This window comes from Salvelinus sp. IW2-2015, linkage group LG18 (assembly GCF_002910315.2).
Source record: "Salvelinus sp. IW2-2015 linkage group LG18, ASM291031v2, whole genome shotgun sequence".
Taxonomy (NCBI): Eukaryota; Metazoa; Chordata; class Actinopteri; order Salmoniformes; family Salmonidae; genus Salvelinus; species Salvelinus sp. IW2-2015.
In genome coordinates, this window is record NC_036858.1 from 16,707,308 (window position 1) to 16,733,906 (window position 26,599).

At 41.8% G+C, this 26,599-nt stretch overlaps 2 protein-coding genes across 2 annotated transcripts; one reads left to right on the top strand and one right to left on the bottom strand.

The window, feature by feature from the left end:
- Positions 1-5,243: 5,243 nt before the first annotated feature.
- Positions 5,244-13,968, bottom strand: LOC111977865 (TERF1-interacting nuclear factor 2-like). The gene is made up of 7 exons (XM_024007621.1): positions 13,880-13,968; positions 8,945-9,147; positions 8,733-8,837; positions 8,538-8,633; positions 8,291-8,401; positions 8,048-8,171; positions 5,244-7,641 (listed from the first exon to the last, which is right to left on the bottom strand). Exons 2-7 carry the CDS (start codon positions 9,050-9,052, stop codon positions 7,511-7,513), a joined length of 675 nt encoding a protein of 224 aa, XP_023863389.1. The 5' UTR covers positions 9,053-9,147; positions 13,880-13,968; the 3' UTR covers positions 5,244-7,510.
- A 63-nt stretch (positions 13,969-14,031) lies between these two features.
- LOC111977866 (ras-related protein Rab-5C) lies at positions 14,032-24,146 on the top strand. Its single transcript, XM_024007622.2, has 6 exons — positions 14,032-14,172; positions 16,824-17,057; positions 18,803-18,954; positions 19,160-19,282; positions 22,788-22,881; positions 23,293-24,146. Exons 2-6 carry the CDS (start codon positions 16,892-16,894, stop codon positions 23,418-23,420), a joined length of 663 nt encoding a protein of 220 aa, XP_023863390.1. The 5' UTR covers positions 14,032-14,172; positions 16,824-16,891; the 3' UTR covers positions 23,421-24,146.
- The last annotated feature ends 2,453 nt before the right edge of the window (positions 24,147-26,599 follow it).

The window sequence follows — 26,599 nt, forward strand, 5'->3', positions numbered from 1 at the left end:
CATTCCCCAGTTGCTGTGACTGCAGGATGTCCCTCTGAACTCCCTTTCAACCTCGCCCAGCAAGTTTGTCTGCCTTATCCTCCGTGGCAGTTCCCCACTATCCACCTGCAATGCCTCAACAGGGGTCGTCCTGAAGGCACCCGCACACAATCTCAGGGCTCTTAACTTTATCCTATCCAGGCGCTGTAGTACCGTTTTGGCTGCTGATCCATATAGAAACCGCCCATAATCCAAATACGGAACCTATAGGTTATTTTTTTCTTATTATTTAAATTTGTTTAGCGGATCGCAACCAACCTGAAGGTGCCTACATCGCCAGCTAGTGGAGTGTGAGGCTGGTCACGGCCTATCTACATTAAATTCTCTTCATTATTCCTGTTACAAATGTGTTTTTTTWAATTATTTGCACCACCAACTAACCCTACACCTATATACCACTATTTCATAAAACAAATTAAAATCACTACCCCATTAACTTTTCTGCAGTAAAATTTTGTACACCAAGTTACTTCTCCGCAGCTGCCACGTACACTCATTAAAAACCCACTACCCCATTCCACTACTTTGACACTATCTGCTCCTGCACCATGCCAACAGCCTGGGAGGACGGGACACCATACTTCAACACACCCTGTAACTCAAATCTGGTATACCCAAATACTTCTCTATAGCTGCCACCACATCTATTTTCTGTGATTTACATTCCATTTCTGCAGTACAGTTGATAACCATTGCTATGAATGCTAAGAAGCAAACCTTACTGAAGCATAAATCACTCCCTCAGTCCTGACACAAATGTACTACTCACTGGGATCCTCTAAGGATCCCTCACCCTTGACCCATCCTCCTTTACTTTATTCATTACCTCAGCATACGAAACCTTCAGCACTACTCTGACTCTGGCCACTTCAAACTGCCCTCTTACACCGGACACTTCGATCCCCAGCAACATGGGCAACTCTACAGTTGACACACAGCTTTATCCACCGAAACTACACAATCCTCTGTCCCATGCCTTCCTGCACACTTCCCACATCTTGGAATCACCCTCCTACACACTGCTGCGACATGACCATAAACGTTGCACCTGAAACAGCGCAGTGGATTCTGCACAAAAGCTCAAACAGGATAACTGATATATCCTAACATGACTGCCGTGGTGACTCTGACTCAAAACTCAAAAGGACTGACAATGACTCCTATGAACCCCTGGGATTTTCAACTTCAATTGTTCCACCTCTACAATTAACCCTACCCTAGAAATCACTTAATGGTACCCTGTTCCTAAAAGCAAAGCAAGAAACAGATCATGACCCAAGTTGTGTGACACGGAGCACCTTCTCCCTCTGGTCAGAAGAAACACAAAACAAATATCACAAGTCCACTACAGGTTACCATCACTGATTCAACTGAACCAAACTCCTTTCTCACCCACCCTGAAACCACAAATGGATCCACCAAAAGACAAGGGTCCACTTTCTCCAAAACTGTCACTCCTACTGGTCCAGATTCTTCTTTATCATGTCTGGCGCCATTTTTCCTCAACACACATCTTCCCACTACACTTGGCTCTTCTCCTTCTTCCTCACTGTCTATAATCACATCTATCCGTTCACCACGCTCTTGCCGCGCCTTCATCCGCTACATTGCTTGCAGAGCACGCACTGATGGCAATTTCTCCAAAACCCAACTTCTGTTCCTTAGCCCAGTTTACAAGTTCGGCTATCTCTGACCTCTCCGTGCTTCCTTCACCGCCACACGTTCCGTCAAAGGACTTCTACGCCACTTTATTCTGTTACCTAATCCTCTATTTCTATTCAAATAAAGCCCTACAAACCTCACAGGTTTTTGATGTTGAAATCCTTCGAAAATAAGTAACGTCCTGTAGTCTTTATAAGTGAATAATGAACATCAAACGAGATCAAACTTTTTTTTATTTTTTAGAAAGGCAGTTCTAACCTTGAATATGACTGGGCAAAGTGTTAAGAATAGGAAAGTCATCTATTTTATAGTACACTAGAGCACAGCAAACATGGACCACAACAGTCTAAACATAGCTGTGGGCAATAGAGCAAACTGTCCATTAGATGACAGCAAAGGGACCTCTCACGACCCTACAGGAAAGGTGAGAAATCCATATCTTAATTTAAACCGGGGTCCTTACTTTTCTAATTGAGGCCGGAACATGATCAATACCCATAGCTTGTAGGGAGGCTAGGTTGCCATGGTGTAAGGACTTATAGTGACTTGCCATGGGGTAGTCTTCATTGCCTACCCGTGTGGCGCACTTGTGTTCCGCTAAGTGGTCTTGAAAGCGTCTCTGTCTGTCCAATGTAGAACACCTTGCACTGTGGACATTCCAATACGTAGATGACGAGTAGTTTTGCAGTTCATTAAATGCTTGACTTGATGCTCCATTTTAGAAGCTGTCAACAAAATCCTTTTTCTGAAAAATATTTCTGCCATGGTTGCACTGGTTGCATTTAAAAGAGCCTCTGGGTTTGAGGTCTAGCCAAGTTTTTTGAGAATCACCAGGAAGATAGCTGTGGACTAATTTGTCATTTAGGGTAGGACATCTCTTAAAGCGTATGACTGGTGGCTCTGGGAAGACTTTGCGTAGTGGTGTATCACATTGGATGATTCCCCAATTATTTTTAATTATTATTTTTAATGTTCTCTGCTTCAGTGTTGTATTTTGTAACAATGTACACTCTCTCTGGTGCATCACGAGGCGCTCCCCTTCACGACAGGTTCTCTCTGTCAAGTCGTCCGGCCCTTATGCATGCATCTTTCAGGACCTGAGCGCTGTAGCTCCGATTCAAGAAGCGATTCTCCAATTCAGCAGATTTAACACTGTAGTCTGTTTCCCGATCGCAAATTATGCGGACTCTTTGGAATTGGTCATATGGAATGTTCTCTTTTAGCCTTTTGGGGTGGAAGCTGTTTGCCCTCAGAATGGTATTCCCATCTGTAGGCTTCCTAAAGATTGATGTGTGCAAACAACCTTTGTCATTTTTACTGATGTCAAGGTCCAACAAAATGAATGTTATCCTTGCTGTACTCCATAGTTAGTTTGATGTGAGGGTTAATGCTGTTAAGGTATTGGTGGAAGGAAATACGTTCATCTTCTGAGCCAGACCAGAACAGGCAAACATCAATGTAGCATTTCCACCATATAATCCGGTCAAAGAACTGGTTTTTAGATGGGTCCAAAATGAAGTAATTTACCTAAGTACAAACCAGTGTAGGATGGGCTGTAGCATGCTCCCATGGCACATCCGTTGACTTGTATACAAATACGGTCCTGAAAGACAAAGATGTTATTAAGAGTCCATTCAGTCAGTGAGACAATGAATTCTGTGGGAGGCATCTAAGTCTCAGGCTGGTTACTCAAGAAATGGTGCATAGCTGCCAATCCTTGTTCATGTTCATTGGTGGTGTAGAGACTCCACATCCATGGTGACTAAAAAGGAAGCTGTACGTATATTGTTCAATTCCTTAATTTTGCTCAACACATCAGTGGTGTCTTGAAGATTGGGAGTGACAGCAGAAAAGGCTTAATAAAGTAATCAATGTACTTGGAGATGGGTTCTGTCAGAGTTTCATTACCACTAATGACTGGTCTGCCTGGGAGGTTTAAGATTCTTGTGGACTTTCGGAAGAAGATAAAAAGAAGCCATACACGGACTGCCATTGAAAATAAATTTGAACTCATTGTCTGAAATGTAGCCATTCTCCTCCTTAGCTTCTGTGAGAATCCATTTCAATTCCGTTTTTAGGTCCTCTGTGTGGTTGAAGGTAAGAGATTGGTAGAATTCATCATTGTCTAATTGACGGCAGGCTTCTGTCACGTCTTTACACTACTGTAGCGCCACCTTTGTCTGCTTTTTTAACCACAATCCGTACATTTTTGGACAATGATTCAACTGCATCATTGTATTGAAATAACTCAGTAGCACCAATACTATCCAAAACCACAAAGAATACACACCCACTCTTATTGCTGATATTTATTTGAAATATCTTTCAATTTGTACACATACAAAATAAATAACATGGAGGGATAACAAAATTGACCATTGTGTACAAAATAATGGGTTTCTTGTGTTATGTTTATTTCAATTAATCTTCGCCACATATTGCAAGTTTGTAAATTCGATTCACAACGGGTTGCTGAAGGCTAAACTACAATGCTGAGAAGTAAATTTACTGAAATATTCATTTTTTAAAAACATTTTCTCTGCATGTAAATACAWACAATTCAAGAGAAAATGACCAGTGGTGGACAAAGTACACAACTGTCATACTTGAGTAAAAGTAAAGGTACCTTAATAGAAAATGACTCAAGTAAAAGTGAAAGTCACCCAATAAAATACTACTTGGGTAAAAGTCTAAAAGTATTTGGTTTTAAATCAACTTAAGTATCAAAAGGTAAATGTAATTGCTCAAATATAATTAGGTATCAAGAAAGTATAAATCATTTAAAATTCCTTATGTTAAGCAAACCAGGCGGCACGAATTTCTTGGATATTTATTTTATTTATGGATAGCCAGGGGCACACTCAAACATCATTTACAAATGAAGCATGTGTGTTTAGTGAGTCCGCCAGTTCATAGGCAGATGGGATGTTCTCTTGATAAGTGTGTGAACTGGGGCATGTTCCTGTCCTGTTAAGCATTCAAAATGTAACGAGTACTTTTGGGTGTCAGGGAAAATGTATGGAGTAAAAAGTACATTATTTTATTTTGGAATGTCGTGGAGTAAAAGTAAAAGTGCTAAAAAATATAAATAGTAAAGTACAGATACCCCAAAAAGACTTAAGTATTACTTTAAAGTATTTCTACTTAAGTACTTTACACCACTGAAAATTACATGTGGCATGACTAATAAAACACAGATGACTTGAAGTACAGGATCAACACACATACACCTAATGAGGCAATAATGTTATCAATTCTCCACAAGGAATACAATCTAAAACAACACATTCATCATAATAATGAGTCAAAATAAAAGTCAATTGCAGTACTAAAAGTCAATTCAGTAGAAAAATCTGGTGAGAAGAGGTTGCTGGTGTTACTTGCTGGATTCGAGACCAGGTCTCCTGTGCACCACAAGACTGTGTTAGCCTGCTGAGCTTAAGCCTGCCCATCACCTTGTGAAACCAAGTCTTCAGGTCTCAGGCTAGGTTACTTAAATAGGAAAATGTACACACAACAGCTGGACTCAACTGACTACTCACTGTAAAAAAAGCTTTTGCACATCATACACACCGTTAAAATGTTTTGTTTTAAAACAATGTTTTTTCATATGTCTTTGCAGGTGTTTTTTTGTGAGATAGCGTAACTTGCATAAAGTGCATGCAAATGGCCGTTCTCCTGTATGAATCAGTTGATGGGATTTCAGACTGGCCTCTGTAGAAAAACGTTTGCCGCAGTCTGTGCAAAGGAATGGCCGACCTTCTGTATGAATCAATCGATGGCGTTTCAGACTCCGCCTTCTGCTAAAACCTTTGCCACAGTCTCGGCAAGGGAAAGGGCGCTCTCCTGTGTGTGCTCTCATATGTTCTTTCATTCGAAACAGCATCAGGAAATCCTTACCACATATTTCACAAAGATAGGGTTTCTGAGTGGAGGGGTGTATCGGAGGTTATAAGGTTTAAAGAGCTGTGGGACTGTGGAATCTCTGTCTCACTCTCCTTTGTTGCCAGAGAGCTGCTGCTATCTGCTGGATTAACATCCCTTTGGTGCTGGTTTGGATCGACTCCCTCATTTGACTCCCTCAAGTCTTGCTGTGGTCTCTGAAAGCACTCTTTTTTTATGCTCCCTCAAATGAGGGTTCTTTATGAAATTTCCTCCACAGCCCAGGCACTGGTAAGGGAGCTGGCCATGTTGGGATTTGAGGTGCTTTCTCATAAAAAATGTACTGTCAAAAGTATTGCGACACAAGATCTGGCTTTGACGGACTTCTTGGGTTGGAGACTTGGAGTGGGATGGCGCTCTTTCCTATGTGCTTTCAAATTAATCTTCTTCTTGAAATTCTCTCCACAGCAGAGGCACTGGTAAGGGAGCTGAGCATGTTTGGAAATCAGGTGCGTTCGCATTAAAGCTATACTGTTGAAAGTCTTGTGACACAGACTGCATGTTCTGGCTCTGAAAGAGTATCTTTGATTGCGACGAACATTGGAAGTGTTGTGGGGCTGGGATGTCTCCATCTCCTCCTCAAAAGATGGTGTAAACGTGTTAACCTCTTCTAGTTGAGCTGCCTCCTCACGAGCATACTGCAGATGTTTCTGTAAGTTCTCCTGATGTTCAAAGCTTTGCAAACACTGGTTGCACTGGTAAGTGTATGATCTCCAGTGTGCTTTCAAATCGTGTACTTTAATGAATGTTTTATTACACATCGAGCAAAAGTGGCGTTTTTTTGCAGCTAAGCACACTTTAGGTTCTTTCAAATTAGACCTTTTCTCGTGAGATCTCATGTGTGCGGTTAACCTCCTTGCTTCAATGAAGGTCTTCTTGCAAAGAGGGCAAGAGAAGAGCTTTTTCACTGCCAAGCACTCTTTTTTATGCTCCTTCAAATGACACATTTCCTCAAASTTTTCTCCACAGCTGAGGCAGGAAAACATTGTGGGGCAGTTTTTCTTATGTTCCTTCAAATGACATTTCCTCTTAAAATGTTCTCCACAATCGCAGCACTGGTAAGGGAGCTGATCATGTTGGGATTTTAGGTGTTTTCTCATTAAATATGGGCTGCCGAAAGTCTTGTTACACAAATGGCATGTTCTTGCTTTGGATGACAGAGTGGGATGGCACTCTGCCATATGTTCCCTCAAATTAAACTTTCTCTCGAATTGTTCTCCACAGTCGAGGCACTGGTAAATGAGCTGATCATGTTTGAAAATCATGTGCTTTCTCATTGAATACACAGTATAGAAAGTCTTGAGACACACGTGACATGTTCTGGATTTGGAGGACTGTCTGGATTTGGAGGACTGTCTTGGAGTGGTACAAACTTTGGAAGTTGTTGGGCTCAGGGGTGAAGTGCCATGGGGCTGGGATATCTCTATCCCATCCTCAAAAGAGGATGTAGACATGTTAAGCTCTTCAAAAGACTGGTAAGGACTCTGCTCAGTGTGAGATCTCATGTGTGCCATCAAATCTTCTGCTTCAATAAAATAGCACATTTTGACACGCTTGCTTCTGTTAGAGTTCCCCATTGTAAAGGATGGGTCAGGCGCCAAAGAATACTGAGGTACACTCTTTATCCTCAATGTTGGACTCAATGTTGGAGAGGACACAGGTAACGGCATATCAGCAATGTCAAGTCTGTGCAGCAGCACTGTGGGCTGAAGGAACAGACAGGAAGTAGACAAACTAGAACTCTCCTGTACTTCCTGTTGGCTACTGTGAGGGTTTCTTTGGATTTTCAGCCTACTGTCAGTTTGAGGTTGGTGAAAATGTCTGTTCATTTCTGACTCGTTGACAGATGAGGCAGAGCTTAGAATGTTCATAAACCCCTGCATAGGATCTGATTTGATCTCTGTTTCATAGGATCTGATTTGATCTCTGTTTCAAAGATCTCAACTGTTTCTAGGAGCGAGAGTGACAGCGAGCTGTGGTTGTCACCTGAAGACAGAGCTGAGGACAAGAAAACACAAGTCTATATCAAAACATGCAAGTCAAACATTAGAAATGTTATATATCAAACACAMATCCTACTTTTGTAGTTTTAGGACACAAATCAATGTCTTGACATTCACAAGGATGAAAACCTTAACTCCCCTTTTACATGTATTGAAAGCAGTAACTCCCTTCTATGTACTCTGAACATTTCACATTTCTAGGACCAAGAAAATGTATTCTAAATAGCTTCTGAAGATTCATAATTTTATGTTCGTTAATGGTCAATTATGGCGGTTTATTTCAATTTTCTGAAATAGTCTCTTTTGGAGATAGAGGTTTTCTTCCGACAGCAACAAAAAAGCTCCACGTAACATAGATACAATGGATAGCATTTTTTTAATTTTCTAAGTCTACCTCTTACCATTGTTGTCCAGATGTCTATATGGCTTGTGGTACTGGAGAAGGGTCTTCAATGGCTCAGGGTGACACACTGACTGCACGCACTCCTCTAGAACAGAGTGGTCAGGTAGGAACCATGCTGCAGTCTATTGGAAAGAGGAATGACTTTAAAGAGCAATAGACAAAGTTATCATATGCATGCATTTATTTTGTATAAAAACATGCATGAAAGTAGGCTGATGGTAATAACATGTTAGTATGGTACCTGATGAAGGGTTGGTGTCGGAAGCAGCTTCTCCAGCCTAGACAGGAACTCCCACACCAGACTCTGCAGTGTGGAGTCATACTTGGGTCCAAATTCCTCTAGAAAAACATTCTAAGAAGTAAACAAGAAGAAAATTGTCCGTGCTTTTGAGTAATATTTTATGTTAACCTACTCCAAGTGAAAGAAAGATAGAAAGCCACGTCTTTCTGAATAATTGATCAGCTACACAGTCAGTGACAACACTGACCTGGAAGAAGTGTTCCCTCTTAATTGGGTCTTCCAGCAGGCTTTGAATCAGCTTCAGGAAGTTGGATTTTGATGCCTCCACCTCTGGATCAGGAGTCTTCAGCAAGAATTACACACAGTCTGTCAATTTAACTAGCCAATGTATACCACCAGCAGAGTTACAAGTCTTGATTGTACACTGAGTAGCAGCACTCACCTCATTTTTACTAAGAGTGATGATACAGGTCCTCATCCTGTTCAGGTGTGGCTGGATGGTCTCGGGGTCGGCTAGCTGATCTGTACGACACAACTCCAGAACCAGCTGATAGAGTGAAAATTCAATTAATTTACACATGCAAGTTAGAGACTGTATGCATTATATGCCCTGTGCTATCCCATCCCTCCTCTCCCATCCGTCCCATCTCTCACCTGTGCCCGCAGCCCCATGATGAGTTGGACTCGCTCTCTGTAACTCATCAGATCAGGAACGACCTCCAACACAGTGGTGACAAACTCCTCCACCAAGCCATAGTCCATTATGTCTCCACGCTGAACAACTTGCCACAGAGCTGCAGACACCAGACGCAGTGGAGGAACAAAAAGGCGCAAAGACGACAGTGGAAGAGGTCCATCTACACAAAGCACAAATTCAGAAAGTTAGCTTGATGACAAAGACAACGTTAGGTAGACCCTAAAAAGTTTAACAATATTAGGTAGCCCTAACAATGTTAACAATGTTCGGTATGCAAGCAGTTATAGGACTATTTGAGCTATGTGTGAAAATGTATTGACAAGGCCACTGATAGATTACATTTAGTTACTATGTAGCGACATGTTGTTGTTTGTACTATAGCCTTGGTCGAAAAAAAACACCTTTAACCTAGACTATAGCTAGTGTATAATAAGTGGTACTACACAGTAGAGGTCGACCGATTATGATTTTTCAACGCTGATACCGATACCGATTATTGGAGGACCAAAAAAAGCCGATACCGATTAATAGGACATTTTTTATATATATGTAATAATGACAATTACAACAATACTGAATGAACAAAGTGCGGTTTTAATGAATGCTTATGAGCCTGCTGGTGCCTACCACCGCTTAGTCAGACTGCTCTATCAAATATCAAATCATAGACTTAATGATAATATAATAAACACAGAAATACGAGCCTTTGGTCATTAATATGGTAAAAATACGGAAACTATAATTTTGAAAACAAAACGTTTATTCTTTCAGTGAAATACAGAACCGTTACGTATTTTATCGAACGGGTGGCAACCCTAAGTCTAAATATTGCTGTTACATTGCACAACCTTCAATGTTATGTCATAATTATGTAAAATTCTGGCAAATTAATTACGGTCTTTGTTAGGAAGAAATGGTCTTCACACAGTTCGCAACGAGCCAGGCGACCCAAACTGATGCATATACCCTGACCAGTGTTGCCAACTCCTCAGTAAGGAAAGTAGCTATTGGCTGTCCTAAAAGTCACTAGAAGTCACTAAATGACGTCATCGCCTAATTTGCATAATTGGCCATGTGCATGTAATTGTGATGGACGCTGTAGGAGAGAAGAATAACGTCGTGGGAGAGACAAAAAGTGAGTAAAAAACACCCTAAATATGTTTATAACTACAAATGAACTTTCTTCTGTCGATTCTTGTTTTTTTAATGTCACAATTCCAACCCTCCTCCTATATCCGGGCTTGGGACCGGCAAAAGTGACCCAAAAGAGACACTCTGGCGGATTTACTTCGTTTTTTTTGTTTTCTTAATTTGGTTTGATTTTTAACCTTATGGTCCACTTAGGAGCCTACAACAAGTCACAGTAAAACATGAACATTTTTAACCATAATTTTTTTTATATACAATCTACATTAACAATCTAAATGGACCAAAAAGAGACAATAGAAAAAACTGTCAATGGCAATGTGAGAAAATTATGGTAACTAGTCTGGCCCCAACTCATTAGTGAGGGAGATGGTGAAGGCTACACACCGCTTCGGACATTGTTTTCATCCTCTGGCGCAAGGTGGAGCTCAGCTGCCTTTGACTCAAAAAGGTAACCAAGGTACGGTTTGGGACTGATGTATCCATCTATTGGCCCTTTGAGTACATCAACATTTGCCAGTGGATTCAGCACCCTGCTGCTCACAGACTTGATCAGGCTAACCAAGCTGTCAAGTAGCTTAAGAGGAGCTACTTGCTCTCCCTCAAAAGCCTTGACGGCCAACTGTACCTCACCCAGCACTGATTTAAAAAAAAGTCAGATACAATATGTTTTGAGGATCACTGTACATGGAGTATAAAACCGCAGGTTCAATGGAGAGCCAATGTGTGACACACACCTTGGTTATCTGTAAAGGTTTCTCCCCACAGTTGATGGTCTCATATATGGCCTTGCAGGCCTCCCTGCGCTTTGGAGACACTGAAAACCAGTTATAAGTCTCTCGTACTAAGTACTCCACACTACGGGGGATGGTGTTATTGGAAGTATGACTTACAGCAAGCTGCAGAGTGGCACACACAGCGAATAAGAACCAGATATTTGAAGCCATACTCCTCCTTCAGCACTTTATGGACCCCATTGTTAATCCCCGTCATAACAGAGGCATTGTCAGTCCCTATCCCCAGGAGTTTCTCTTTTTTAAGACAACACTTCTCGAGGAAAGCCACAACAGCACGGGCTATAGATTTGGCATCTCCTCCCTCCAACTCAACATGCCCCAGAAATGTTGATACAATTGTCTGCTTGGTGTCACTAAAGTACCTTATCACAACCCCCAAGGTACTTAGATACACTTACATCTGTGGACTCATCGAGGAGGAGGCTGAAACGCTGGTCACCCACATCTGCGACCAACTTTTTCAGAAAGTATGGTGCTAGAACACCATTAATAATTTCTGTGCACTTTGTCCTGTGCATTTTGAAGTGGGTAGCAGCAGTGGAGTCTGAGAAAGCAGCTCTACATCCTTCTCCAATGTGATCACATGCCAGCATGGAACAGTGTTCAGCGATAGCTGGTGGCCTCAGCCTTTTTTGCAGTCAATTTAATTTTTTTAACCATAAATGGCAGCTTGTTTTGGGTGGAACTGTTATAAGGCTTTGCCTTTTGAGTATGTTTTGAGTTTTCATGTGTTTTTTTACATCACTAAGTTTGGCGTAGAAATCAGCCTTACAATACAGGCAGTATGCCCGTATATCATCTCCAATAAACGGCTTCAACCAGCCTTTGAATTCAGGGTTTGATTCACACTCCTTTCTGTATTTTTCAGTGTACAGTTTAGACTAAGACATGATGAGCTAGCCAGCTAGATGTTTAGCTTATGTCACAGAGAGGCACACAAAGAGTGGACAAGGTGAGTAAGTGACTGAGGCTGTGTGAGTCAAATGCAGTGATTTATTTTAGACAAAGAACATTTTACATCCTGCCCTGAATGCAAGCCAGGGCGGGATCAGCCAGCAGCGGCTTCCCGCAAGCGCGATTCATTTGCAGTCTGGATGAGGAGGGGTGAACATCTCCTGCTCTGACTGCAGCTGGGAGCGACCGCTGCATGAGGACTGGGCCGCCTGTGAGTGCTTTGGGACGGCGTGGGGCCCAAGGCAGCAACCACTGCTCATTGAGAAGTATAAGAACGATACGTGCTTTCACGTCAGTCTCCAATAACACCAGAAAAAGTTGCTAGATTTGACGCTAGTAAATCTTTTCGAAAATGTGTCGCTAGAAGGGTCTGAATACTCGCTAAATATAGCGACGAAGTCGCTAAATTGGCAACACTGACTCTGCTTACACTGAACGCAAGAGAAGTGACACAATTTCAGGCACCGCATTGATTATATGCAACGCAGGTCAAGCTAGTTAAACTAGTAATATCGTCAACCATGTGTAGTTAACTAGTGATTAATGTTAACATTGTTTTTTATAAGATAAATTTAATGCTAGCTAGTGTGAGCGCTGCGTTAATCGAATCCGGTATCAGGATAAATAAAAAGCAAGGTCAGCTAACTTTCTTTAATTATGTTTAATTAACGCAAACAATAAATGGCAAATGCAATTTTCGTATATACGGGTTCGCTGTATCAACGCGCAGGGTAAAACAGAGAACTGGCAGGAAGTACGTAAACAGCTGTTCTTATACCGTGATGATGTAGTTCCAACCCGTCTGTTGGCCTATCACAGTAGAGGCTGAGCGTGGTTTAAACTTTGCTCAGCCTATCGCTGGCACTCAGACTTGTCCCAGTCCCTTGGTGCTCTCCTCTGTCCGCATCTGGTCGTTGGGTAGATTAGATCTGTCTTTTTCCGCTCCTCAGATGCTACACTCAAACAGTTCCTAATATGGTATTGTCCAGTGTCCTACCCTCCCTGGTTGGCCTGGAGATATGCACCCCTCCCCTCTCCAGATTGACCACAGCTTTTATGGCCTGTCACTCTATGTTGCTCAATCTTTACACACACACACACACACACACACATCTGCATTGTTTAGATGTGTGTGTAACAAAACAATATTCAAACAATATGGTAGCGGGCTATAGTACATAAACATAAATCCTAACACTAGCAACTTAACATGGCTCCTTGCTGTCTGCACTCGCGTAACAGGTGGCCAGCCTGCCGCGCAGTCTCCTCGTGGATTGCAATATAATCGGCCATAATCGGCACCCAAAAATGCCTATTACCCATTGTTATGAAAACTTGAAATCGGCCATTCCGATTAATCAATCGATATCTACTACACAGTTGTTAAAGCAATGTGTAACACTTGTTTTTGTTGGTGGACACTCAGATGGTGCATAGCTAGTTCTCAGACTCTAGGTTGCATTCTACCTTCTCCCTACAGTTTTCAACTATTCGTTTCTCTTACGACTGCCTCGTGTGAACTACAATTCCGACGCTTTGTTTTAACGTTTAGAAACGTCAATAATCATTGCTTGTTATACGGCTTTCAAAACACTTGGCCCTTATCTTTCATGATAGGTAGCTAATTAGCACAGGTGGTAGACTCTTGTCTTTTGTAAACAAGCACTGTAACATGGAGATATGACAGAATGGGCACACTAGCAAGGTGCGTATAATTTGTTTTTTTTTWAATATTTCTTGCTGATATGAAATACGGTCCTTATTCTTCCAAAACCGCATCGCAAGCGACGAGTGTTAATGTGCAGATTGAATTTCCGGACTCGTCACAAAATTCCCCCGTAGTAGAAGACGCATCATCCAATGACTCTTACTTGTAATGTAACGTTAATGGAACAGAGAGGCATGGGAACTTAGGTAACGTTAGTTTGTTTTGGAAAATGTCTGCAGAGGTGGCCACTGCAACAACTGATACCGACAGGCTACCTATCCATTTACCTTCTTCCTCCGGGGGCTGGTTTTGTATTTTGAGGTCCCGGTGTCAGTGTACAGTAGTCTAGCCTAGAGTCAGACTACGTAGGCAGCGTGTTTTGCAAATAAAAATGTGAGCTTTCTCATCCCACTACTCCAGATTCGAGAGCCTCGTTTCAGGAAGGTGTGTGTAACCCGGATGTTCAGTTACACAACGCGGAAATACAGGATAGAGTCATTCGCTAAACTGATAAGTGAAACAAACATCAAAACAATCATTTGAAAATTAAGGGCAAATACTACGACTGGAATCTAAATCGGTAAGAAAGAACACATTTCCCCTCTAAATCATAGTTGATTATCTTTGTGTACCGTCCTTGTATGTGTTCTCCTTTTTGTTATATTGTTTAAACAATATTTTTTAACTGCATCGTTGGGAAAGAGATCTTAAGTAAGCATTTCACGGTAAAGTCTACACCTGTTGTATTTGGCGCATGTGACAAATACGATTTGATACCTAACTAGTTACGTTACAGTAGTCAGCTAGCTAACTAGAAATGCTAGCGTAGTAGCGAGTAAGTTACAAAAATGCTCCAGCCATTGCTACTAGTCAACTATCTATGCATTTTCCACTTACTTACTGACTGTTTTGTCATCTAAGTTAGCTAGCTAACGTTAACGTATGAGCTGTCTGTCATATGGTTGTTTAACTGGTAGACTTTGTTGTACTCTTAACTTAGGCAGTGCACTGAAATTCAACGTCCTAGTTGTTAGTTAGCTAGCTAACGTTACGCCAGTGACAGCTTTTGGACAAACAGTTAGTGAACAAAAATATAAACGCAACAATTTCAAAGATGTTGCTGAGTTACAGTTCATATAAGGAAAGCAGTCAAATTAAATGAATTCATTAGGCCCCATGTTGGTCACAGATACCTTAAAGGTAGATGCGTGGATCAGAAAACCAGTCAGTATCTGGTGTGACCACCATTTGCCTCATGCAGCGCGACATCTCCTTTGCAGAGAGTTGATCAGGCTGTGGAATATTGTCCCACTCTTAAATGACTGTGCGAAGTTACTGGGTATTGGCGGGACCTGGAACAAACTGTCATACAAGTCGATCCAGAGCATCCCACACATGGTCATTCGGTGACATGTCTGGTGAGTATGCAGGCAATGGAAGAACTGGGACATTTTCAGCTTCCAAGAATTGTGTACAGATCCTTGTGACATGGGGCCGACAATGGGCCTCAGGATCTTGCCACGGTATCTCAGTGCATTCGAATTGCCATCGATAAAATGTGTTCGTTGTCCATATTTTATGCCTGCCCATACCATAACCCCACCGCTACCATGAGCCACTCTGTTACAACTTTGACATCGGCAAACTAATCTGCCCAGGGACTGCGGTTGAAAATGAGCTGGTTGGCTAAAACCGGCACTTTTACTGAAACGTTGCTTAATGTACACTGCCCCTGTAAAAAATAAACTCAAACCGCTCGCTCGCTCGCCCACACAACACCATACACGTGGTCTGCGGTTGTGAGGCCGGTTGGACATCTGCCAAATTCTCTAAAACGACATTGGAGGTGGCTTATTTAACATTATATTCTCTGACAACAGCGCTGGTGGACATGCTTGCAGTTAGCATGCCAATTGCACGCCCCCTCAACTTGAGACATCTGTGGCATTGTGTTTTTTGACAAAATGGCACATTTTAGAGTGGCCTTTTATTGTCCCCAGCACAAGGTGCACCAGTGTAATGATCATGCTGTTTAATCAGCTTCTTGATATGCCACACTCATCAGGTGGATGGATTATCTTGGCAAAGCAGAAATGCTCACTAACAGGTATGTAAACACATTTGTGCGCAAAATCTGAGCGAAATAAGCTTTTGTCCGTATGGAACATTTCTGGTATCTTTTATTTGAGCTCATGGAACATTGGACCAACACTTTACATGTTGTGTTTTATATTTTTGTTCAGTGTACATAGATGGCATCAAACAGTAAAGTAAAGAGCAATGATGTAAATTAACCCTGGATTGCTAATGCTAAAAGTATTGGACATTGAGAGCCTTTGGAAGCCACCTGTCGGCKATATTGGCACTCCCCAGTAGGAGCAGTCCTCCATAGGAAACAATGGAATTCTATTCTACAAAATTACATGTATTTATGTATTTTTTGTTGTTGTTGTGAACATAGCGTTAGTAATCCCCCAAAATATAAAATTAAGGAAGAACTGACAGAATATAATTTAAAAGTATGCATTAAGGGGTCTGTAATAGAATAAACATGGCAAAAACAAATGTGTAGACACTAATAAATTCATTTCTATAGCTTCCTAAGTATATTTTACAATGGTGTAGGAGTGCCAAGATGGAGGTGCGGTGGCGGCAACACGGAGCCCCGGCCCTATCAGTCATCTAAATCATTGATAAAGAGTTCACATTGTAGGGACACAGTTTGTAAGTGTTTTTTAGCCAGCCATGCAAAATCAGACTGACAAGATGCACCCCGTGGAGGTATTTCTGGACATAGTTTATAATGCTTTGGTTGATATTGAATAGGCCAACTGCCTACCAACACATTAACTGAAGAGGCTCTACTTCATATCTGCCAATGTTTGCGTTGTCAATATTGACACATCATGCCAGGAATATATGGTGGCCAATAGCAAGACTGCTCTCACACGAGGACCAGTGTGGTTTGCCTAACTTCCACTTCCACCTATACCTGCAGGGACTTTCCAGCCAGACTAACTGTGGTATTTTTTTATGCTTCTACTTCTTGACAGTAATCGTTTATCTATCTTTTCTCTACACCAGCATCCCAGTTGCTGCACTTCTTCTCTTTACTTTGCCTGGTTTCCGGCTCCGATCAGCTCAGCCCTTCTAACCTAATCCCCATCTGTTTCTGTGTTATACGGATCCCAACCGCTGCCCCCACATATTGGAATTCCACTGCTGCTCCAGACCCCCCCCTGCTGTCTCTCTTGGTGTGGCCAAGCCCCTCTCATTCAGGATAGCCTCTGCACAGCTTCATGGCGGGTCGTGGAGGACCGGCGCGACCCAACGGCCCGGCGGCAGGCAACAAGATCTGCCAGTTCAAGCTGGTGCTGCTGGGGGAATCGGCGGTGGGCAAGTCCAGCCTGGTGCTGCGCTTCGTCAAGGGCCAGTTTCAGGAGTACCAAGAGAGCACCATCGGAGGTGAGTTATTTAGTATATATATATATATATATATATTATTATTATTATTTTTTTTTACTATTGTTGTGCAGGCTATTTCTGGTGGTTTGATATGACCCACTGCAGGTTTCTCTATTCCATCAAGTGGTCTTTTATATCTGTGATATTTGGCTTTACTAGATCTCATTGCAAGAATGGCATCACCATATCATGGCTGTTAAAAACAAAGCAAATGAGGTCAGACAAAAGGAAAAAGTGTAGAGTTGACACTGAAATTGCAGTTATTTAACCTTTATTTTGTAGTCAACTCAATGTATGCTCAAGCAAGTCAATGTAGAGGACGATGCTACCGTAGTGGAGATGTCATTAACGTCCAAAAACGAAATGGATTAACACTGTAGAACAGCATTTCTGCCGGATATTAGCTTATCGTATGCAATTCACAATAGTGAGCTCCAGTCAACGATAGAGGGCACAGGAAATGGCCGCAATGTAAGAATTGTTAGAGGGGTCAAAGGTTGACATGCCTCATGGGTCCTCACTGCTGGAGAAATGGGCCTTGTTCAAAAATGCAATCTTTCTTCCTCCCTTCTAGTAGGTAATCAATGATTTAATGACCCAGTCATGTCAGTGATTGGGCTCAATAAAGGGAGGTAGGAAGGAAGGATTGGAACGAGGCCATGGACTCTCTGCGCGGTCATGTGATTGTGGAATTCTAGTGTTTGTAGTTTACAGACATGGGATTAGCATTTCTCTCTGCAGTTCTGATCCGTAGAAGCAGCAGTGCTGTGCTCGTTAGGAAGTTAATCCTCCAACCTGTTTGGCAGGACATGGTTAAAAAGCACAAATGATACCAAAAATAAAACATTTCTCAAATGACCTTGCATAACATTATGAGCCTATTACAAAGTACCGTTTGTTGATAGTATCCATTTTATTAGTTTCACTTCTTAGTCACTGTGGACTATCAGTAGAAGTCACTTTGATACTCATAGAATAAAAAGGAAAGGTTTACAACTTCCTAAGTCTGAGGGTGTATCAATTTGCCACCCAGGGCTTTTTACTTGCGACATAGTTAAATGCACTAAAGAGGAACAATGGGTACATATTGAAGATGTGCATGCTCGTCCCAATAATCTTTTCACCTGTCTATTTTCAGAGGATAAAGCGAAGAAAATGAACAACTTCATAGTTAAGAACACTTTAACAATATTGAAGAAGATTTGAACGTATTCTACCAGAACTAATATCACCCCCTAAAAACACAACCCTATGGAACAATCCCTGGATAGCTTTTCAGAATTCACAGATAAACTGTTTGTGTATGTTTTGTATTATAAAAATAGAACCGTATCAAAGTCACTTTTTTTTTTAACGCCTCTGCGTCTTTTTAACGTGTGTGTGTACGACTCAGTTGGTAGGCCTCCTCCGCGTAGAGCTAATTGAGGAACTGCAACTGAAAGCTTTTCCTACACTGGATAGGTTTTAAGTGCCAAAAATGACAAAACAAATGTTGACATTGAAGAGAGTGGGAGAGATTGACATGTCAACCCCGCGTCATGGCGCACTCGATTGCGGCGCAACGTTACTGATCGACGTGCAGGTATAAATGTATCAAGTAGAACAGACCTGCTTCTCTGCCATGTGGGAATAACGTCAGCGCTATATAAGACATTTCCAAACTTCATGAACACCGCTCTGTTTCCTCCCCTGTCATATCCTCTTAACTTTTCTTCCCTCCCTTCCTCCATCTTACTATTTTCCAGCTGCCTTCCTCACACAGACTGTCTGCCTGGACGACACGACGGTCAAGTTTGAGATCTGGGACACGGCAGGCCAGGAGCGATACCACAGCCTGGCGCCCATGTACTACAGAGGAGCCCAGGCGGCAATTGTGGTCTACGACATCACCAACAGAGTGCGTGAAGGCTCTTTATCTGTTTCCCCTTACAACTGTGTAGGCAGGGTGTCCAATTGAATTTAATGACCAGTGAAACCAATAGTTTGGTTCTTTTAAGAATATAACTTCTCAATGCTTTATGGGCTTAGTTCAACTCTCGTACCCTGTCATAACCTTAATGTAAATGATGCATTCTGTGCCTTTTTCTGTCCTGTTTCACCAGGACACTTTTACGCGAGCAAAGAACTGGGTGAAGGAGCTGCAGAGACAAGCCAGCCCCAACATCGTCATCGCTCTGGCTGGGAACAAGGCTGACGTCGCCAACAAGAGAGCCGTTGATCTCCAGGTGAGAACAATTCCCACGCTGTGTGTGTGTTTCATTGATTGACAACATAACAAACAAAATGTGTAGTTTTTTTTGTCATAGGCCAAATGGTCTTCTACTATTTGGTGTGGTACTATGATAGTGTACATTTAAGAAATAATAATATATATATATATATATATATATATATATAGATATATACATACAGTTGAAGTCGGAAGTTTACATACACCTTAGCCAAATACATTTAAACTCCGTTTTTTCACAATTCCTGACATTTAATCCTAGTAAAAATGTCCTGTTTTAGGTCAGTCAGGATCACCACTTTATTTTAAGAATGTGAAATGTCAGAATAATAGTTGAGAGAATGATTTCTTTCATCACATTCCCAGTGGGTCAGAAGTTTACGTACACTCAATTAGTATTTGGTAGCATTGCCTTTTAAATTGTTTAACTTGGGTCAAACGTTTCGGGTAGCCTTCCACAAGCTTCCCGCAATAAGTTGGGTGAATTTTGTCCCATTCCTCCTGACAGAGCTGGTATAACGGAGTCAGGTTTGTTGGCCTCCTTGCTCGCACATGCTTTTTCAGTTCTGCCCACAAATGTTCTATAGGATTGAGGTCAGGGTTTTGTGATGGCCACTCCAATACCTTGACTTTGTTGTCCTTAAGCCATTTTGCCACAACTTTGGAAGTATGCTTGGGGTCATTGTCCATTTGGAATACCCATTGTGACCGAGCTTTAACTTCCTGACTGATGTCTAGAGATGTTGCTTCAATATATCCACATAATTTTCCGTCCTCATGATGCCATCTTTTTTGTGAAGTGCACCAGCCCCTCCTGCAGCAAAGCACCCCCACAACATGATGCTGCCATACCCGAGCTTCATGGTTGGGATGGTGTTCTTCGGCTTGCAAGCATCCCCCTTTTTCCTCCAAACATAACAATGGTCATTATGGCTAAACGGTTCTATTTTTGTTTCATCAGACCAGAGGACATTTCTCCAAAAGTACAAACTTTGTCCCCATGTGCAGTTGCAAACCGTAGTCTGGCTTTTTTATGGCGGTTTTGGAGCAGTGTCTTCTTCCTTGCTGAGCGGCCTTTGAGGATATGTCAATATAGGACTCGTTTTACTGTGGATATAGACACTTTTGTACACGTTTCCTCCAGCATCTTGACAAGGTCCTTTGCTGCTGTTCTGGGATTGATTTGCACTTTTCACACCAAAGTACGTTCATCTCTAGGAGACAGAACGGGTCTCCTTCCTGAGCGGTATGACGGCTGTGTGGTCCCATGGTGTTTATACTTGCGTAGTATTGTTTGTACAGATGAACGTTGTACTTTCAGGCGTTTGGAAATTGCTCCCAAGGATGAATCAGACTTGTGGAGGTCTACAATTTTTTTTCTGAAGTCTTGGCTGATTTCTTTTGATTTTCCCATGATGTCAAGCAAAGAGGCACTGAGTTTGAAGGTAGGCCTTGAAATACATCCACAGGTACACCTCCAATTGACTCAAATGATGTCAATTAGCCTATCAGAAGCTTCTAAAGCCATGACATTTTCTGGAATTTTCCGAGCTGTTTAAAGGCACGGTCAACTTAGTGTATGTAAACTTCTGACCCATTAGAATTGTGATGCAGTGAAATAATCTGTCTGTAAACAATCGTTGGAAAAATTACGTGTCATGCATAAAGTAGATGTCCTAAGTGACTTTCCAAAACTGTAGTTTGGTAACAAGAAATTTGTGGAGTGGTTGAAAAACTAGTTTTAATGACTCAAGTGTTTGTAAACTTCCGACTTCAACTGTATACACATACATACACACACACGCATATAGTGCTGTCGGAAAGTATTCAGACCCCTTCACTTTTTCCACATGTTGCTACATTACAGCCTTATTCTAAAATTGATTAAATCGTTTTTTCCCCTCATCAATCTACATACACACCCCATAATAACAAAGCAAAAACTGTTTAATAAAAAATATAAAAAATTATAAACTGAAATCACATTTACATAAGTATTCAGATCCTTTACTTAGTACTTTGTTGAAGCACCTTTGGCAGCGATTACAGCCTGGAGTCTTATTGGGTATGACGCTACAAACTTGCTACACCTGTATTTGGGGAGTTTCTRCCATTTTTCTCTGCATGTCCTCTCAAGCTCTGTCAGGTTGGATGCAGAGCGTCGCTGCACAGCTATTTTCAGGCATCTCCAGAGATGTTCAAGTCCGGACTCTGACTGGGCCACTCAAAGTCATTCAGAGACTTGTCCCGAAGCCACTCCTGCGTTGTTTTGGTTGTGTGCTTAGGGTCGTTCTCCCCAGTCTGAAGTCCTGAGCACTCTGGAGCAGGTTTTCTGTACTTTGCTCTGTTCATATTTTCCTCGATCCTGACTAGTCTCCCAGTCCCTGCTGCTGAAAAACATCCCCACAGTATGGTGCTGCCACCACCATGCTTCACCGTAGGGATAGTATTAGCACGATGATGAGCGGTACCTGGTTTCCTCCAGACGTGAAGCTTGGCATTCAGGCCAAATAGTTCAATCTTGGTTTCATCAGACCACAGAATCTTGTTTCTCACGGACTGAGTTCTTTAGGTGCCTTTTGGCAAACTCCAAGCAGGCTGTCATGTACTTTTTACTGAGAAGCAGCTTCTGTCTGGCCACTCTACCATAAAAGCCTCTAAGAAGAGTCTGGGTGGTTCCAAACTTCTTCCATTTTTAAGAATGATTGAGGCCACTGTGTTCTTGGGGACCTTCAATGCTGCAGACATTTTTTGGTACCCTTCCCCAGATCTGTGCCTTGACCAATCCTGTCTCGGAGCTCTACAGACCTCATGGCTTGTTTTTTTCTCTCTGACGTGCACTGTCAACTGTGGGTCTCATCATATATATATATATCTATATATATATATATCTATATATCTATATATATCACACACACACACACACACACACACACATAGGTGTGTGCCTTTCCAAATCAACCACAGATGGACTTCCAAGTTGTAGAAACGTCTCAAGGATGCTCAATGGAAACAGGATGCAACAGAGCTCAATTTTGAGTCTCAGAGCAAAGGGTCTGAATACTTATGTAAATAAGGTATTTCTTGTTTTTAATACATTTGCAAAGCATTTCTAAAAACCTGTTTTCCTTTTTTATTATTGTGTGTTGATTGATGAGGAAAAATATTAATTCAATCTATTTTAGAAAATGGCTGTAACGTAACAAAATGTGGAAAAAGTGAAGGGGTATGAATACTTTCCGAATGCACAGTATGTAAAACAAAAAATACTTTGTCGTCCACATACTGTCAATTAGGGCCAATTTCCTGGACACAGATTATGCCTTGTCCTGGGCTAAAAAGCATTGTCAATGGAAAATCTTAATTTTAAATTGCTTTTTAGTCCAGGTCTAAACTCAATCTGTGTCCGGGATACCCCCCTTAATGCTTAAGAACCTGTTATAGCCTTGAATAATCTCCCCAAATTCTGTATTAATAATATAATTGTCCTGTATTTGCAGGAAGCACAGGCCTATGCCGATGACAACAGTCTACTGTTCATGGAGACTTCAGCGAAGACTGCTATGAATGTCAACGAAATCTTCATGGCCATAGGTAAGGGCAACCATCTACCCAGTGAGTCCCAACTTACTCCAAGCACTATTGGCCTATAGTCCTCATTAGTGATCACACAGACTATATGATTACTATTCTATGGGTTTATCTCAAAAGCCTAAATAGACCTCCCTTACATTGTTGCTACTTTGAAAACCCAGGTATAGGATGAATTCAAATTGGTGGATGCCTACTACATTTACTTTTCATTTTTGTTATATAGAAAACACTCTTATCCAGAGCAACTTACCGTCAATAACTACCAATACAATGCAAACAGGAAAGGAATTGGCTTTCACTAGTTCAGATGGCGAGGAATCCACATTTTGGATGTTCTGTGTATCTGTTAATTCTGGGAGCACACGAACGCAGCATTAATGGCCCACTCTACTCTATTCTCTGTCCTTGTAGCAAAGAAGCTGCCCAAGAACGAGGCTCAGGGCGCAGCCGTAGCAGGGGGCCGGGCCCGGGCAGGAGTGGACCTTCAGGAGCCCGCCCCCCAGGGCCGCAGCGGCCAATGCTGTGGCGGGAGCACTTAGCCGATATCCAATGAACTGACTGAACGAGCCCAGAACACAAATATTATCAAGACGACCAATCACGGCCTAGAGAGTAACGATGCGGGAACCGTTCTCACCCCCCCCAATCAAAAGGAGACCCTTTTTAAAATTATAAGCTAGAGAATTTCATTGCGACCCTCTCGCATACTCTTTTACCCTCTAACTATCCCTCTGCTATACCTCCCATCTCCCCCGTCTCTCACTTTAATCTAAAACTAACTGGATTATGTCTTAACATTTTCTGTCCTTTAAAAAAAAACATTATGTCGATGGATCATACCAACTGCTACTAGCCTTTTTGTCCAGGTTGCAGGTGCATGTCGCAAAGGTTAAGTTGTCTTTTCCTCTTAATCATTTTCTTCCTTCCATGTTGGTCTTCCACGTCTAGAAGAGGGAAAATATGCTCCAAGGGGACAATGTGTCTTACGCTCTTTCTCCGGATCTGTTCATTTTGTAAATTAATATTAGCCTTTGTTTATTATTACCGCTGTTCTTTTGGCACGAGTGGGGGATGATTTATATAGGACACACCTAATGTGGTTTCTGACATGTGCGACAAATTAAACTGTAACTGTAACGCATTGTGCATTTTATCACCTAGTATACCAGACAGTCATTTTTAGCACCATGTTTTTGAATCTGTAAGACAATGTATTCTTACATTTATAAGACCTGAAGAAAAAAGAATTAAAACATGGCAAGATTTTCTAGGCTAAAATGTACATTGTTAATGGGAATAAATGTTTTAAAATGGTATAACAATAATTTGTTCACCGCCAACCAAACACAAATGTTCTGTTGGGCGGCAGCATGTGGTAGGCCAGCCTCTGACATGAGATTTAAATAATGTATATTGTTATCAAATAAACTTATCTTGTAGTTTGAAGGGGGGAAAAAATACACTATTTGCTGAGGTGAAAGAGTAAGGAACCATGGTCCTTATTAGGGGAGAATTTAACATCGTCCACAGCACCCCATTGAACACAGCCAACTGACGAACCTGTGAAAAAGACGATAAGTAAATTGACCCCTCTTCTACATCACATGAAGACTGGACTATTACAGTATGTCTTGCGTAAACCCCTGCTTTCCTTCCTTGAAGCCTTTTTCTACTGTGRTAACGCCTAGTGCTGAATCCTGACGACTTCAACTTTCGCACAGACCTGCCATTGACATCAATGAAACATTTTGTACAAACAAAATTATTGCAAAAAGTAAGAATGCATCCCTTCAAACAGTCCTCCGTACTATCTACAATGAACAAAAATATAAAGTTGCTGGATATTGTTGGGAACTGGAAACCGCAGCCCAGTCAAAACTGTTCGCTGCTCTGGCACCCCAATGGTGGAACAAACTCCCTCACGACGCCAGGTCAGCGGAGTCAATCACCACCTTCCGGAGACACCTGAAACCCCACCTCTTTAAGGAATACATAGGATAAAGTAATCCTTCTAAACCCCCCCTTAAAAGAGTTAGATGCACTATTGTAAAGTGGTTGTTCCACTGGATATCATAAGGTGAATGCACCAATTTGTAAGTCGCTCTGGATAAGAGCGTCTGCTAAATGACTTAAATGTAAATGTAAATGTTTACACGTCAATCCAGAGCATCCCAAACATGCTCAATGAGTGGCATGTCTGAGTATGCAGGTCATGGAAGAACTGGGTACATTTTCAGCTTCCAGGAATTGTGTACAGAACCTTGCGACATGGAGCCGTTCATTATCATGCTAAAAGATGAGGTGATGGTGGCGGTTGAAAAGCACGACAATGGGCTTTAAAAGAAAATGGGCCTCACAATGGTCCTCAGGATCTCGTCACTGTATCTCTGAGCACTAAAATTGCCATTGATAAAATGCAATTTTGTATGTAGCATACGCCTGCCCATACCATAACCACACCACCACCATAGGGCACTCTGTTCACAACGCTGACATTACACGACGCCATCTGCCCAGTACAGTTGAAACCAGGATTCATCCGTGAAGAGCACACTTCTCCAGCATGCAAGTGGCCATCGAAGGTGAGCATTTACCCACTGAAGTAGGTTACGACACCGAACTGTAGTCAGGTCAAGATCCTGATGAGGACAACCTGCATGCAGATGAGTTTCCCTGAGATGTTTTCTGACAGTTTGTGAAGAAATTATTGCTGAGTTACAGTTCATATGACTAACTCAATAACTTTGAAATTGTTGCATGTTGCATTTATAGTTTTGTTCAGTATAGTTATAGAGTGGATATTTTTTACTTTAAGAACATAATTTTACTGAACATATAAATGCAGCAATTTTAAAGATTTTGCTGAGTTATAGTTCATATAAGGAAATCAGTCAATTGGAATAAATTCATTAGGCCATAATCTATGGATTTCACATAACTGGGCAGGGGCCCAGCCATGGGTGGGCCTGGGAGGGCATAGGCCCACCCACCACTGTTGATAATTGGATATGGAGAAGGGTGAGCCGGTCAAGGATCGATTCAGACAAGGTGGTAAATTGTATGACAAGCGACAGCTTTATTTAAGAGTAAAGATATCTGGTACAAGCGTGCACGGACTCGTTCTGTCTGGCTCATATGGAACCGTCGGAAAAAAGCCCAGATAACAGAGTGCATAGACATTTTATACAGCACAGAAAGTAGGTTGAGTCTGGAAGTTCTGGTCCTCTGGTTGGTCCTGATGAGTTGGGCGAGGTCCCCTTCAGGCTAGTATCACTGTCCCATTGGCTCTGAGTAGAGTTCTTTGTCTTCAGAAATGTTCAGCTAAAACAGGAGTTTAGGTGTGTGCGTAGATGTTCCTGTCATATCTGTGTGTCTCTGTAAAATGTTCAGCCTAAAGAGGAGATTTTGTGTGTGCGTAGATGTTCCTATTTTAATCAGTGTTTATGAAAGGTTTACGTCAGCCCTCTGTCCTTGGGTATGTGTGTGTCTCAGTATCTCGTGAAATGCAGAACCAAGCACCCTTTTCTTATCAGTGTTTATGAAAGGTCTGTGCCAGCCATCTGTCTCTGGGTGTGTGTGGGTCTCAGTATCTGCTTATGAGTTTGTGAGAAACCCTGTTTTGAAAGAAGTTAGTTATAACAACGTAATAGCAATATGCTTGTGTTATATTAAATGGTATTTATTACACCACCCAATCAGAATGAGTTTTTCTTCACAA

Coding starts and splice junctions, on each gene's coding strand:
- LOC111977865 (XM_024007621.1), bottom strand. CDS start 9,052: ATGGACTATGGCTTGGTGGAGGAGTTTGTCACCACTGTGTTGGAGGTC. Junction 8,402..8,537: donor AGAGGGAACACTTCTTCCAG/GTCAGTGTTGTC, acceptor TTTACTTCTTAG/AATGTTTTTCTAGAGGAATT. Junction 7,642..8,047: donor TAGACATCTGGACAACAATG/GTAAGAGGTAGA, acceptor TCTTGTCCTCAG/CTCTGTCTTCAGGTGACAAC.
- LOC111977866 (XM_024007622.2), top strand. CDS start 16,892: ATGGCGGGTCGTGGAGGACCGGCGCGACCCAACGGCCCGGCGGCAGGC. Junction 18,955..19,159: donor TCTACGACATCACCAACAGA/GTGCGTGAAGGC, acceptor CTGTTTCACCAG/GACACTTTTACGCGAGCAAA. Junction 19,283..22,787: donor AGAGAGCCGTTGATCTCCAG/GTGAGAACAATT, acceptor CTGTATTTGCAG/GAAGCACAGGCCTATGCCGA.